Below are 12,413 nucleotides of genomic sequence, written 5' to 3'. Positions count from 1 at the left end.
TATCTTTATTTGTTCACTTGTAATTACAAGGTGTGTTATACTTACACTGAGGGAGGATGGGGACCGAGTAACACGGGAATCCAGTCTCCCTAACTCATGTAACTGAGAATTGTGTTTTCCTGGCTTCCCGGGGACAAGAGTAACATAAGTAAAAAAAAAATAAGTGTGAAAGCTTAGTGGGCAGACTGGATGGACCATTTGGTCTTCTTCTGCTGTCATTTCTATGTTTCTATGAGTCCAGCAGCAGTAGTCAGAGTCGGGGGGGGGGGCAGGGAGAGCTTCGGGGCACCTGTAGGATTACCTGTAGGATTTTAGTGAGCTGCTGGTGATCCTCCACCACCAGGATGTTCGCTTCACAGTTCTCTGCCATGTGCTGGCAAACCTCCGGGGAGCTTGTGCTATAAATCCCAGCAGCAAAACCCCTGAGAGCAGGAAAGAGAGAGAGAGAGAAAATGAAACACGGGAGGGAGGTCATGGAGAAGTAGCCGATGATCTCAGCTCTTATCGCTAACAAACGTCTGCTCAGTATCTCCGGTTTCCAGCTGAATGGGTGACTAGCCTTATCCGATTCCAGGGAAAGGAAAGGGACCTCCCACAAGTTATTATAAACCTCAAACTGCATCGCAATTATAATGGTAACTCTTCCCTACTAATGGGTTTGTTTATAGTCTGTTAATGGGAAGATGATCATTTAAGGAAGGCGCCAAGCGCTCCCCTCATTCTCGTCTCCCCCTTCTGTAAAGAAAGAGAACACTATTTTGGTGGAGATCAAGGGAATTCTTCCACTGGGAGACATTACTTGCTGTTATCCACAGAATCACCACTAGGAGAAGGTTACAGATGATCAACCTCTGGTGTACCTTCTACCTTTCTTATGTTACGATGCTGAGCGAAAGGAAGGTCACCACCAATTGTCCGAGATGTGTTTCTGTTTCCGAGACAGCATCTCTAGGAGCAAAGAGCAGAGAGTACGTTCCTACAACATCAGGCGGCAAGAAATGCGTGACCCGGTCTCCATGCACTGACTGCCGCCTAGGGAAGCGGGAGACAGAGAGAGCGCTCTTACCCTGCCATGATGGCGCCAATATCCGCAATCAGCCACTCTGGGGAGTTGAAGCCCAGGATACCGACGCCATGGAAACGTTCTAGGCCAAGCTACAAGAGATCACAAAGACAGAAACGTTACAGAACCTTCCCCAAACCAGCGGGCGGGCTTTCTTGTTTTGTTTTTCTACCTTAATAACTTGGCCTTACATGCACTGGCCTGGTCACTGACACAGCTATCATGATTAGTACCTAAAGCTGAATCATTCAATAGGTGCTTCACCCCAAGACCCATAGCATGCTGCTGGTCTGCTGCTCCATCCCTGTCATTCGTATGGCCACATGTGCTATGGTGATAACTGTTTCATAGCCCCAGTATCTATGAACTCCAATCAGCAGCCAGGCAATGGTCCATGTGAGTTTAGTGCCTTTCATGACCTTTTCACTGAACGTATCAATCACTTGAAAAATCCCTCATATAAGAACTGCTATCCGATCTGTTCCTCCTCTCTGCAGAGAAAAGGCGGGGAGAGAAACTTCATACACCCCTCACCCCTTCCACTACAGAGAAAGGGAGGGAGGGGCAATGGACTCGCCTTCAGGTAACTTTATACCTCACCTGTACAGAGAAAGGGAGGGGGAGGAATGGACTCGCCTTCGGGTAACTTTATACCTCACCTATAGAGAGAAAGGGAGGGAGGAGGAATGGACTTGCGTTCAGGTAACTTTATACCTCACCTATAGAGAGAAAGGGAGGGAGGAGGAATGGACTCGCCTTCAGGTAACTTTATACCTCACCTGTACAGAGAAAGGGAGGGGGAGGAATGGACTCGCCTTCGGGTAACTTTATACCTCACCTGTACAGAGAAAGGGAGGGAGGAGGAATGGATTCGCCTTTAGGTAACTTTATACCTCACCTGTACAGAGAAAGGGAGGGAGGAGGAATGGACTCACCTCCGGGTAACTTTATACCTCACCTGTACAGAGAAAGGGAGGGAAAGGCAATGGACTCGCCTCCGGGTAACTTTATACCTCACCTGTACAGAGAAAGGGAGGGAGGGGCAATGGATTCGCCTTCGGGTAACTTTATACCTCACCTGTACAGAGAAAGGGAGGGAGGAGGAATGGACTCGCCTCCGGGTAACTTTATACCTCACCTGTACAGAGAAAGGGAGGGAGGAGGAATGGACTCGCCTCCGGGTAACTTTATACCTCACCTGTACAGAGAAAGGGAGGGGGAGGAATGGACTCGCCTTCGGGTAACTTTATACCTCACCTGTACAGAGAAAGGGAGGGAGGAGGAATGGACTCGCCTTCAGGTAACTTTATACCTCACCTGTACAGAGAAAGGGAGGGAGGAGGAATGGACTCGCCTTCAGGTAACTTTATACCTCACCTGTACAGAGAAAGGGAGGGAGGAGGAATGGAGTCGCCTTCGGGTAACTTTATACTTCACCTGTACAGAGAAAGGGAGGGAGGAGGGGCAATGGACTCGCCTTCGGGTAACTTTATACCTCACCTGTACAGAGAAAGGGAGGGAGGAGGAATGGACTCGCCTCCGGGTAACTTTATACCTCACCTGTACAGAGAAAGGGAGGGAGGAGGAATGGACTCGCCTTCAGGTAACTTTATACCTCACCTGTACAGAGAAAGGGAGGGAGGAGGAATGGACTCGCCTTCAGGTAACTTTATACCTCACCTGTACAGAGAAAGGGAGGGGGAGGAATGGACTCGCCTCCGGGTACGTGTATACCTCACCTGTACAGAGAAAGGGAGGGAGGAGGAATGGACTCGCCTTCAGGTAACTTTATACCTCACCTGTACAGAGAAAGGGAGGGGAGAGGAATGGACTCGCCTTCGGGTAACTTTATACCTCACCTGTACAGAGAAAGGGAGGGAGGAGGAATGGACTCGCCTTCGGGTAACTTTATACCTCACCTGTACAGAGAAAGGGAGGTAGGAGGAATGGACTCGCCTTCGGGTAACTTTATACCTCACCTGTACAGCGAAAGGGAGGGAGGAGGAATGGACTCGCCTTCGGGTAACTTTATACTTCACCTGTACAGAGAAAGGGAGGGAGGAGGAATGGACTCGCCTTCGGGTAACTTTATACTTCACCTGTACAGAGAAAGGGAGGGAGGAGGAATGGACTCGCCTTCGGGTAACTTTATACCTCACCTGTACAGAGAAAGGGAGGGAGGAGGAATGGACTCGCCTTCAGGTAACTTTATACCTCACCTGTACAGAGAAACGGAGGTAGGAGGAATGGACTCGCCTTCGGGTAACTTTATACCTCACCTGTACAGCGAAAGGGAGGGAGGAGGAATGGACTCACCTTTGGGTAACTTTATACCTCACCTGTACAGAGAAAGGGAGGGGGAGGAAATGACTCGCCTTCGGGTAACTTTATACCTCACCTGTACAGAGAAAGGGAGGGAGGGGCAATGGACTCACCTTTGGGTAACTTTATACCTCACCTGTACAGAGAAAGGGAGGGAGGGGCAATGGACTCGCCTTCGGGTAGCTTTTTAGCCCTCCCCCTTTAGAGAAAGGTAAAGAGGGGAGCTCACCTTTAAGAAACCTTTGGCTGCTGCCCGGCACTGCTGGTAATACTGCAGATATGTGATGGTTTCCCATTGTCCGTCTCTCTTTGCTGCCAGTGCCGGCCAGTTGCTGTAACGCTGCAGGGTCTGCTGGAAGAGCTCGTGCACGGTGATAGGAGGCTCTGCCCCATACCCCGTCTGTGCCATACGTAGTCTCACTGCCCTGTCCTTCTCTGTCGTCCACAGGCTGTCCGCTGGTGCCAGCTTTGATGCTATGGAATGGTCCTCCAGAGCAACCGAGGACAAGCCACCTGGGAGCAGAGAGAGGGAGGGAGGGAGAGAGAGACAGACAGAGGGAGAGAGGGAGGGAGGGAGAGAGGGAGAGGGAGGGAGAGAGGGAGGGAGAGAGAGAGAGAGGAGAGAGGGAGAGAGGGAGAGAGGGAGGGAGAGAGAGAGGGAGGGTGGGAGGGATGGCCATTCAGTACCGAGTCTCTCTTTTCAAGCTTTCGTCTTTTAACATAGAAATGAGGATGATGGATGATGTTGGCAGAATGACTTCATGCATTTCAGATTCATGCTCACTTCCTTCCATCCAACAAAATCCCTTACCTCCAATCCCTGAGGTCTCTTTAGCAAACTTACCTGCCTCTTCAAACTGCCTCTGCCTCACTCTCTTCCTCCTCTTCACTCTCTGCCTGGACTATGGGTGACGTCTTCCATTAAAGATTCCCAAGCTTAATCTGAATTCTCCCCCAGACCTCCCCCCTTTGCCCCGACTTCATTCACTGCCCCTGCCCCTGAAATCATGAGGAGGAAGCGGCTCTGCTACTGGAAGATGCAGAATATTAGGCGTTTGCAATATATAAATTAATCTTGTCTCCTCCTCCAAACTTGCTACTTGTTCCTCTGACCCCGTTTCCACCCAGCTCCTCAGTCCCATCTGCCCTGCTGTCATCCCCTCCATTGGTCACATCCTTAATCGGTCATTTGCCGCTGCAACTGTCCCTCTTCCTGCAAACATGCTGGGATCACACCGCCCCTGAAAAAACCTTCATTGGACCCTACCTGCCTTTCTATCAGCCAACCTCCCTCCGGCATCCAAGCTGCCTGAATGTGCCATCCGCGTTCTCTGTCTTGACTTTCTTTCATCTCAAGGCATTCTGAGTTTGCTCTAGAACTTCCCCAGAAACCTCTCACCAAATCCTTCACTGACCTCTTCATTGCCAAGACCATGGGTCTTAGCTCAATCCTCATTCTCCTTGACCCATTCATATTACAGCAGTTCTGTTCTGAGCATTTATTTAAATTATTGTGTCTGGCACTGATGTCAGACTCAGTTTCTCCAGGTCACGGCCCTGAAGAAGGTGATTCCAGCCAGAGCAGTGGATGCTGTGAAGGCCGCGTTTCTAACTCCTGGTGGGAGGCAGGGTGACACCTAGTGGGCAGATTTCAGGCCCCCTGGAAGGTGCTCTGGGGCATGGCCCCCAGCAGAGGCTGAGAATGGGCTTGGTGAGTTTGGAAGGGGTGGGGTTATAAAGAAAGGTTCATAGTACGGGCTTCCAACTGTATTATCAACTGAGGAGGAGAAGCTGACAAACGTTCCCTTTCCCACCACCCTCCCAGCTACTTCATGTTCCTATTAAAAGTGTAGGATATTGCTAGGACAAGAGATAACGCATTGCCTAAATAAAGCTCAGCTTTGCATCTCGAACCTTCTCCTGGGTGAGTAGATTTCCTTCTCCTCTCCCCATTGCTTACCTCTGAATGGTGAGGGGATGTCTTCTGTATCCGTAATCCAGCCCCTATCCCCCGTAAGCCGGGGAGCCGATTCCACATCGTTCCGCATCGGCACTGACCCGAGCTTCCTCTGCTCGTGCTTAGAGGTCTCATCACTTCCTTCTTGCTCCTCTGCCCTTGTACGCTCACTCAGTTTCTTTCCCAGCTCACCTCCTGCCCTCTTGCTTTGTTCTGGAATATCCTGGTCCTTGGTAGAGGGGAGCGTGGACAGATGGCAGGCCTGGGAAATTTGATAAGACACAAGCTTCAGGATAGAGAAAGAGAAGGTCTGGTATCTTGGCCCTGCTCTCAGGCACAGACTTGCCAACACCTAAAAGTTCTTGTGAGGAGCGTTTCAGGGGGGGATTGGAAGGCGCACCACAATGAAGAACCTACACACTGGAGGAGAGACGAGGCAGGGAGATATGATACATACCTGACAGGTTTTAATAATGCACAGGAATCAAACTTTCTTCAAGGGAAAGAAAACTGTAGAACTGTATGAAGCTCCAAGGGGGTCGAGTCCAGACCAACATCAGGAAGCGTTACTTCGCGGAAGGGGTACCGGATGCACAGATGCCTCCCAGAAAACATGGTGAGGGGCCAGGGCAGGAGCACTCATGGAATCCAAAAGGGCATGGGATAAATACAGAGGATCCCGAGTGGCTAAATGATGGAGACGAAGAAAAGGACAACCCTTATTGACTGGGGTAACCACACAGAGCAACAATAATCCTAAGGATAAAATACTGGGCAGACGGGATGGACTGCTTGGGTCTTTTGCTGCCAACATTTCCTATTTGCTATGTTGCGATGTCATCTCCCATTGAATCGCATTTGAATAAAGACATTTTTGAGGGGGAGAGAGCTAAAGTATCCTATCCATTTCCTTTATTTCAAAGAGTGAGAGATCTGATGTCTTTGGAAGCATTTTGCTGTAGAGTCTTCTTTTGGATGACATGAAAAACCTAACCCATGGATGTTTAATCTGTCAATCCTCTCCATGGCCTCTCAGGATGGCAAGAGGAGAAATGAGGGGCCTCCTGCTGCAGATCGTCATGGCCTGAGACTCAGAGTTGCACTTGCAACGTCCGGACAGCACTCCTTTTACCCTTGGAGAAGAGATGGTCACTCTGACCACGCCCTGCACAAATTCTGCTGAGGACTGCACACTCTCTTCCAGTGAACTCAAAGCCAGACATTTCTGCTGAGAGGTCAGTAAGAAGAAGTACTGAAAAAATATTGGAGCACAAAGTTGGGTTGAAGAGCGGCCGAAGTCCACCCTGCTCTACGTTCCAGGGCTCTCTCTGGTGGTGACTTGGGGAAGTGCAAGTACATAAATAACCAGAAGGCCTAGCAGACGGGCAGGCACTCATATAGCCAGGTCTGTCTGGCAGGCTACATAGGGGGCCGAAGAGGACAGATGGCCAGTCAACAACAATGCTACATTGCCGACTATTTAGATTATTACTGAATTGTATGGTTAGAAGCTTGGGAGGAGGAGGATGTGGGAGGGAACTACCTGGGGATCTTGAATGCTTTTCTACCCAAGATGGTCAAGTGTCAAGGAGAGAGACACCAAAACTGTCCTGGATGAGTAGGGAGATCTTCGTAGCAGTCATATTGTGCAGGTGATAGCGGGAGTATATCCTTAGCAGTCTGCAGACAAACTAGATAGGTCACTTGCTTTTTTTTTGGCCATCATCTGATTTATATTTCACTTTTTGTGACTGGTCGGTCCCTTTAAAACGGATTGCATTCAGATATTTTAGGCATTTCCCTGTCCTCAGAGGCCTTACAATGTAAGGGGAAAAGTACCACAAGACTCACAAACCTGTGGTAATTGGTAAGGCAGCTTTGTGAATCCCACGTTATTCTTCTCAGTGGTAAAATACTCCCCGCCTGCTGCCACCAGTTTTCTGAATGGTGTGGGTCGGCCGATTTTATACTTTTTCCCCACTGGATCTCAGCTGCCTGGCGTCATTTTAAGAAATGGTAGTGCAAGGCCTGGAGCTCTAGGAGGGGCTCTGAGCTCCACTGGACCATCAGGGCTAGCTCGGTAAGGATCAGGGGAGGGCTGGGGGGTAGAATAGGATGTAACGTGGGGGAGGGAAACAAGCTCCAGAAGGGTTTGAGGAGGCCTGGAGCCTGCACCTCTATGTAGCAAGAGAGGCGGGGGGGACAAGGCCGAAACCTGGGATCAAAAAATCAACTTCTCTTACAGGTTCCCTCCCCAAAATCCACCAGACTGGTCCTGACCCGTGAGCGGGCCTTCTCCATTGTCCATTGCAGAAGCAAATTGTGATGAGCGCGACAGTATTAAAGTACAGTAGTGGCAAGAAATTCAGAGCGGGTAGAACACTTCTGTAGTGCAAGGGCCTCAGACCTTGAAGGAGAGACCAGCATAGTGGTAGGGGAAGTAAAGAGCGGGGCATCAGTCAGTGAACAGTGGAGATCCTGCTCAGAATAGCTAGAGTCTTCATCACCATCAAAAACCACCAGAAAGCAAAACCTGAGCAAATGGATGCACTCCAAAAATAACACTGGGCAACAAATCTTCACAAAGGTCATGTTACGGAAATGAAATTAGTCAATTCTTATACATTTCCATGTACTAAACACGAATGTGACCGTGAAAATGCCAAATTGGCTCTAGTTTTTTTGTAATATGCAATAATATAATTACATCTTGAATTGTATGCCAATAGTAGGAGACCTACGGTTAATACCGTTTGAAAAATGAAGTCATAGACTACGTCTTAGATTTCTTTGCTTGTCTCTTGTACACCTGTTCGGGAGCATCTCTGCGGAGTGTCCAGCAGTAGTCAGCCAGCATGAATATTTCCAATGCTCACCCTTTCTGACTGGGCTTCATATAGTACACTGCTGACGTCAGCTTACTCAGCAGCAGCATGGCAGTAGAACTGCATTGCATCAGAAAATGCTTTTGATACGGTTCCGCACAGGAGACTGGTGAATAAAACGAGAAGCTTGGGAGTGAGTGCCGAGGTGGTGACCTGGATTGCAAATTGGTTGACGGACAGAAGACAATGTGTGATGGTAAATGGAACTCTCTCTGAAGAGAGTGCGGTTTTAAGCGGTGTACCACAAGGATCGGTTTTGGGACCGGTCCTGTTCAATATCTTTGTGAGCGACATTGCGGACGGGATAGAAGGTAAGGTTTGTCTTTTTGCGGATGACACTAAGATCTGCAACAGAGTGGACACGCCGGAAGGAGTGGAGAGAATGAGACGGGATCTAAGGAAACTGGAAGAGTGGTCAAAGATATGGCAGCTGAGATTCAATGCCAAGAAGTGCAAAGTCATGCATATGGGGAGTGGAAATCCGAATGAACTGTATTCGATGGGGGGGGAAAGGCTGATGTGCACGGAGCAGGAGAGGGACCTTGGGGTGATGGTGTCTAATGATCTGAAGTCGGCGAAACAATGCGACAAGGCGATAGCTAAAGCCAGAAGAATGCTGGGCTGCATAGAGAGAGGAATATCGAGTAAGAAAAGGGAAGTGATTATTCCCTTGTACAGGTCCTTGGTGAGGCCTCACCTGGAGTACTGTGTTCAGTTCTGGAGACCGTACCTTCAAAAAGACAAAGACAAGATGGAGGCGGTACAGAGAAGGGCGACCAGGAAGGTGGAGGATCTTCATCGGATGACGTATGAGGAGAGATTGAAGAATCTAAATATGTACACCCTGGAGGAAAGGAGGAGCAGAGGTGATATGATACAGACTTTCAGATACTTGAAAGGTGTTAATGATCAAAAGACAACGACAAACCTTTTCCGAAGGAAAAAAATCAGCAGAACCAGGGGTCACGATTTGAAGCTCCAGGGAGGAAGATTCAGAACCAATGTCAGGAAGTATTTCTTCACGGAGAGGGTGGTGGATGCCTGGAATGCCCTTCCGGAGGATGTGGTGAAGACCAGAACTGTGAAGGACTTCAAAGGGGCATGGGATAAACACTGTGGATCCATAAAGTCAAGAGGCTGCCAATGAAGAGTGGGTGACTCGCCAGAATGACGGCTACTGCCTGGAGTCAATACCCTTATTAAATAAACATACACAGGCTTACTGTGACTCCAAAATCGCTCTAAGCTTCAACAGCAAGAGGAAATGTGGAAAAAAGGATTCACACTCACAAAGAGGGGAGTAGCTGGCTTGTTACGGCGGTTACTACCCCAAATCAAATAAGCCTGATACTTCACTTTCAATGCATATACAGCATAGTTCTCTGATTCAACGGCAGGGGAGAAGAAAAACTGATACTTCACACATCCAGAAAAGAGGGTTCGCACTCGCAAAGCAGGGAGTAGCTGGCTTGTTACGGCGGTTACTACCCCAAACCAAATGTGCCTGATACTTCACTTTCGATGCATATCCAGCATAGCTCTCTGCTTCAACGGCATGGGAGAAGAAAATCAACCAATAAGGGCTGTATAACAGTCTGGGTAAAACAAATAAACATGGGTGCAGATTGCTTATTGCGGCGGCTTCTACCCCTAACTAATCAAGCTAGATATTTCACTTGGATGCAGCTCCATCACTGCTCTCTACATTAAAGGTGGGGGTGGAAGGGAAATAGAACCAAGAGCTAAGAGAAACAGATAAGTATGAGAGAGAAAATTTGCGGGGCAGACTAGATGGGCCATTTGGTCTCCTTCTGCCGTCATTTCTATGTTTCTATCTATGTTTCTATGATGTAATACACTCTAGATGATGTGTGCATGATGGTATTATGCAATATGATGCAATATTATATCATTCTGGGCTTATTTACAGTCCTACTGGATAAATTTACACGACTAAACATAGAAAGTGAACTATATTAAATATCTTCAAAACGAGAGCCAATAAAAACTTGTCATGGTCATATTCGTGTTCAGCACATCAAGATACTACAGAGTAGGACCTTTTTAGGTCAGTAATACTTTCATTGCTGCCCAGTGTAATCTAGAGTGGGCGGAGACACCTGTTGCATTGCATAGAGGCCACTCCCCTTGTGGCCAGGCCACTGTAATGCATGTGCTATGTCATGATCAATTGCTGAATTCATATATCCAGTGTCCCAGAGGAAATATGTTTTACATTGCTCATCGGGGGTGATACATGTTATTGTGGCAGACCCTCCCGGTCTGGCCAGCAGATGTCACTCTCCCTATATCATAACACTCCAGTGAGAGGCCATCCGTACCCCTCAGTCCCTCCCACCTGGAGAGTCTGGACTGGATGCCTCAACGCTTATTTAGCCCAGCCATGCTAACACAGCGTGGGGTTCAGTGTGAGGAAGCAGTCAAGGAGGAAAGATGTATTTTTTTCCAAACTCTGGTGAGGCCTGCCAGCTTCACCCAGAGGTGACACCTCCCAGTGCACGCCCTGCCTGAGGGTCCTCCTTATAATTTATAGAGAGAAAGCTCGAAAGACCTGTGAGCCCGCTCTAAACCCTAGCTGGGCAAGCACCAGTGATGGATCCTGAAAGCAGAAGTTAAAGCTTTAAAGCATTTTTTGGACTCAGGAAGAGTGGGGATGTTTTAGGATCTCCCTTCCCCACGGGGATTTCAGAGCGGAGAACTTGCCTGACCCCACTAATGTTTCCCCAAAAAGATCAGAGTATAAGAACAGGAGACCCCATCCAGATCTCTACCATCAAAGCTCGCATTTTTGAACGCTGCTGTTGGACTCGACGGTTGTGCCTAGAAGCCCCCTAGGTGAGGCACAGGTTGGCTGTACTGCATTTCCTTTCTGACCTTGGGTTTTTTGTTACTGGTGAGCACTGCATACCCCGGGCTCAGGGAGGCGAGATTTCTCTATACTTGCTCTAACGTGAACAATGCTGGATTTTTTTTCTTTTCACTCTCATCATCCAGGAGGTCTTAAGCATGAGATAGAAGGGTCTGTGTGCTTTCTACCTCTGTTTGTATAGCTCTGCACTTCTAGTAGGCATTAAGGTCTCTATGTTGCCTTGGTCGGCTTTTTATATTCTTCACTAGCCTTTGCTTGCTGTTGGCTATTTGCGTTGGGCTTTCCTCCTGTTTGGCTGTACTAGGTCATGTGTCGCCTTGGTGCCTTTTGAAGGTCCTCTGTAATTTTAACAGTCTATGGGTTTTGCTTTGACATGGGTTAAAAGGCTTTCATCAACAGCCCAGGATTTGTTTGAATCTGGGCTTTGGGACTCTATCTGAGGTACGATTACGCTGTTGATATTGCCACTTTGTTTATTCGCTCTGTATTTCTCTTTCGCTGGACCTGTCACTCTTGGTTACTTACTGTTTTGTTTCTCAGGTCGATGTCCCTCCTGATGCAGCCACGGTAAACGTGGTCCATTTCAGAGGACCATACACTTTGCTTATTTAATTTTTCAGCAGTTTTTTGCCTACAATAAATCATCTACCTTGCTCGTTTGATTGTATAGTTTCATATTGTACTCCGCTCTGAACATAGGAAGGGTGGATAATAAATAATTGTAAATAAATAAATTTACGGTAACATTGGTTGTGGACAGTTCCTGAAGTTGTTCGGGAAGGGGGCAGGTTTCCTTGTGTCTTCTGTCATCTCTGGTCAGACTATGTGGCATCAGCTGGTAACCTGGCCAACCCTGCAGAATTATTCTCATTTTACCTGTCCTTATTTCTGAGACCCAGACTACGCTGGTCGCTGTTATCTTCAGTTTATGCACAGTAAGACTCTGTTATTTGTTTTGCCGGTTAATAAAGATTGGATTTGTAGACACGGTCTCTTCTGTCTGCGAGTAAGGACCGAGTTACACTATCTGTTTAAGCCGTACGTAGGAAACACATAGCGGAGACTCTGTTTTTATTATTTGATTTTCTGACTATTCTGTTTCCAGCAGTGGCTAATCCAGGGTACAATTACCTGGCAGGACTCCAAGCTGTCGAGAAGTTACTCGTCTCTGTTTTATGTTGTGTTTGTTCATTTTCTTTGTATGCTTTTACTGTAAGCCGCACAAGACTTCGGATAGTTACTTCCACCCCCTTCTGATCTGTTCTTCTGAGTCTTTTTAAGGACATCCATAAGAAA

At 48.0% G+C, this 12,413-nt stretch overlaps 1 protein-coding gene across 3 annotated transcripts in view; it reads right to left on the bottom strand.

Moving 5' to 3' along the window:
• LOC115079516 (long-chain-fatty-acid--CoA ligase ACSBG2-like) overlaps window positions 1-12,413 on the bottom strand; it is a 133,283-nt gene that overhangs the window by 97,504 nt on the left and 23,366 nt on the right. For all 3 annotated transcript variants that reach the window (XM_029583161.1, XM_029583153.1, XM_029583165.1), the window contains exons 3-6: window positions 5,346-5,604; window positions 3,615-3,898; window positions 1,067-1,155; window positions 302-422 (exon numbers count right to left, since the gene is read on the bottom strand). In XM_029583161.1, the coding sequence (XP_029439021.1) occupies window positions 302-422; window positions 1,067-1,155; window positions 3,615-3,898; window positions 5,346-5,604 (753 nt within the window). The remainder of the gene's footprint in view (window positions 1-301; window positions 423-1,066; window positions 1,156-3,614; window positions 3,899-5,345; window positions 5,605-12,413) is intronic.

The sequence above is a fragment of the Rhinatrema bivittatum genome, chromosome 1 (genome assembly GCF_901001135.1).
Source record: "Rhinatrema bivittatum chromosome 1, aRhiBiv1.1, whole genome shotgun sequence".
Classification (NCBI taxonomy): Eukaryota; Metazoa; Chordata; class Amphibia; order Gymnophiona; family Rhinatrematidae; genus Rhinatrema; species Rhinatrema bivittatum.
Note: the sequence above shows the minus strand (reverse complement) of the source record. Positions and strands in the feature narration are given on the sequence as shown.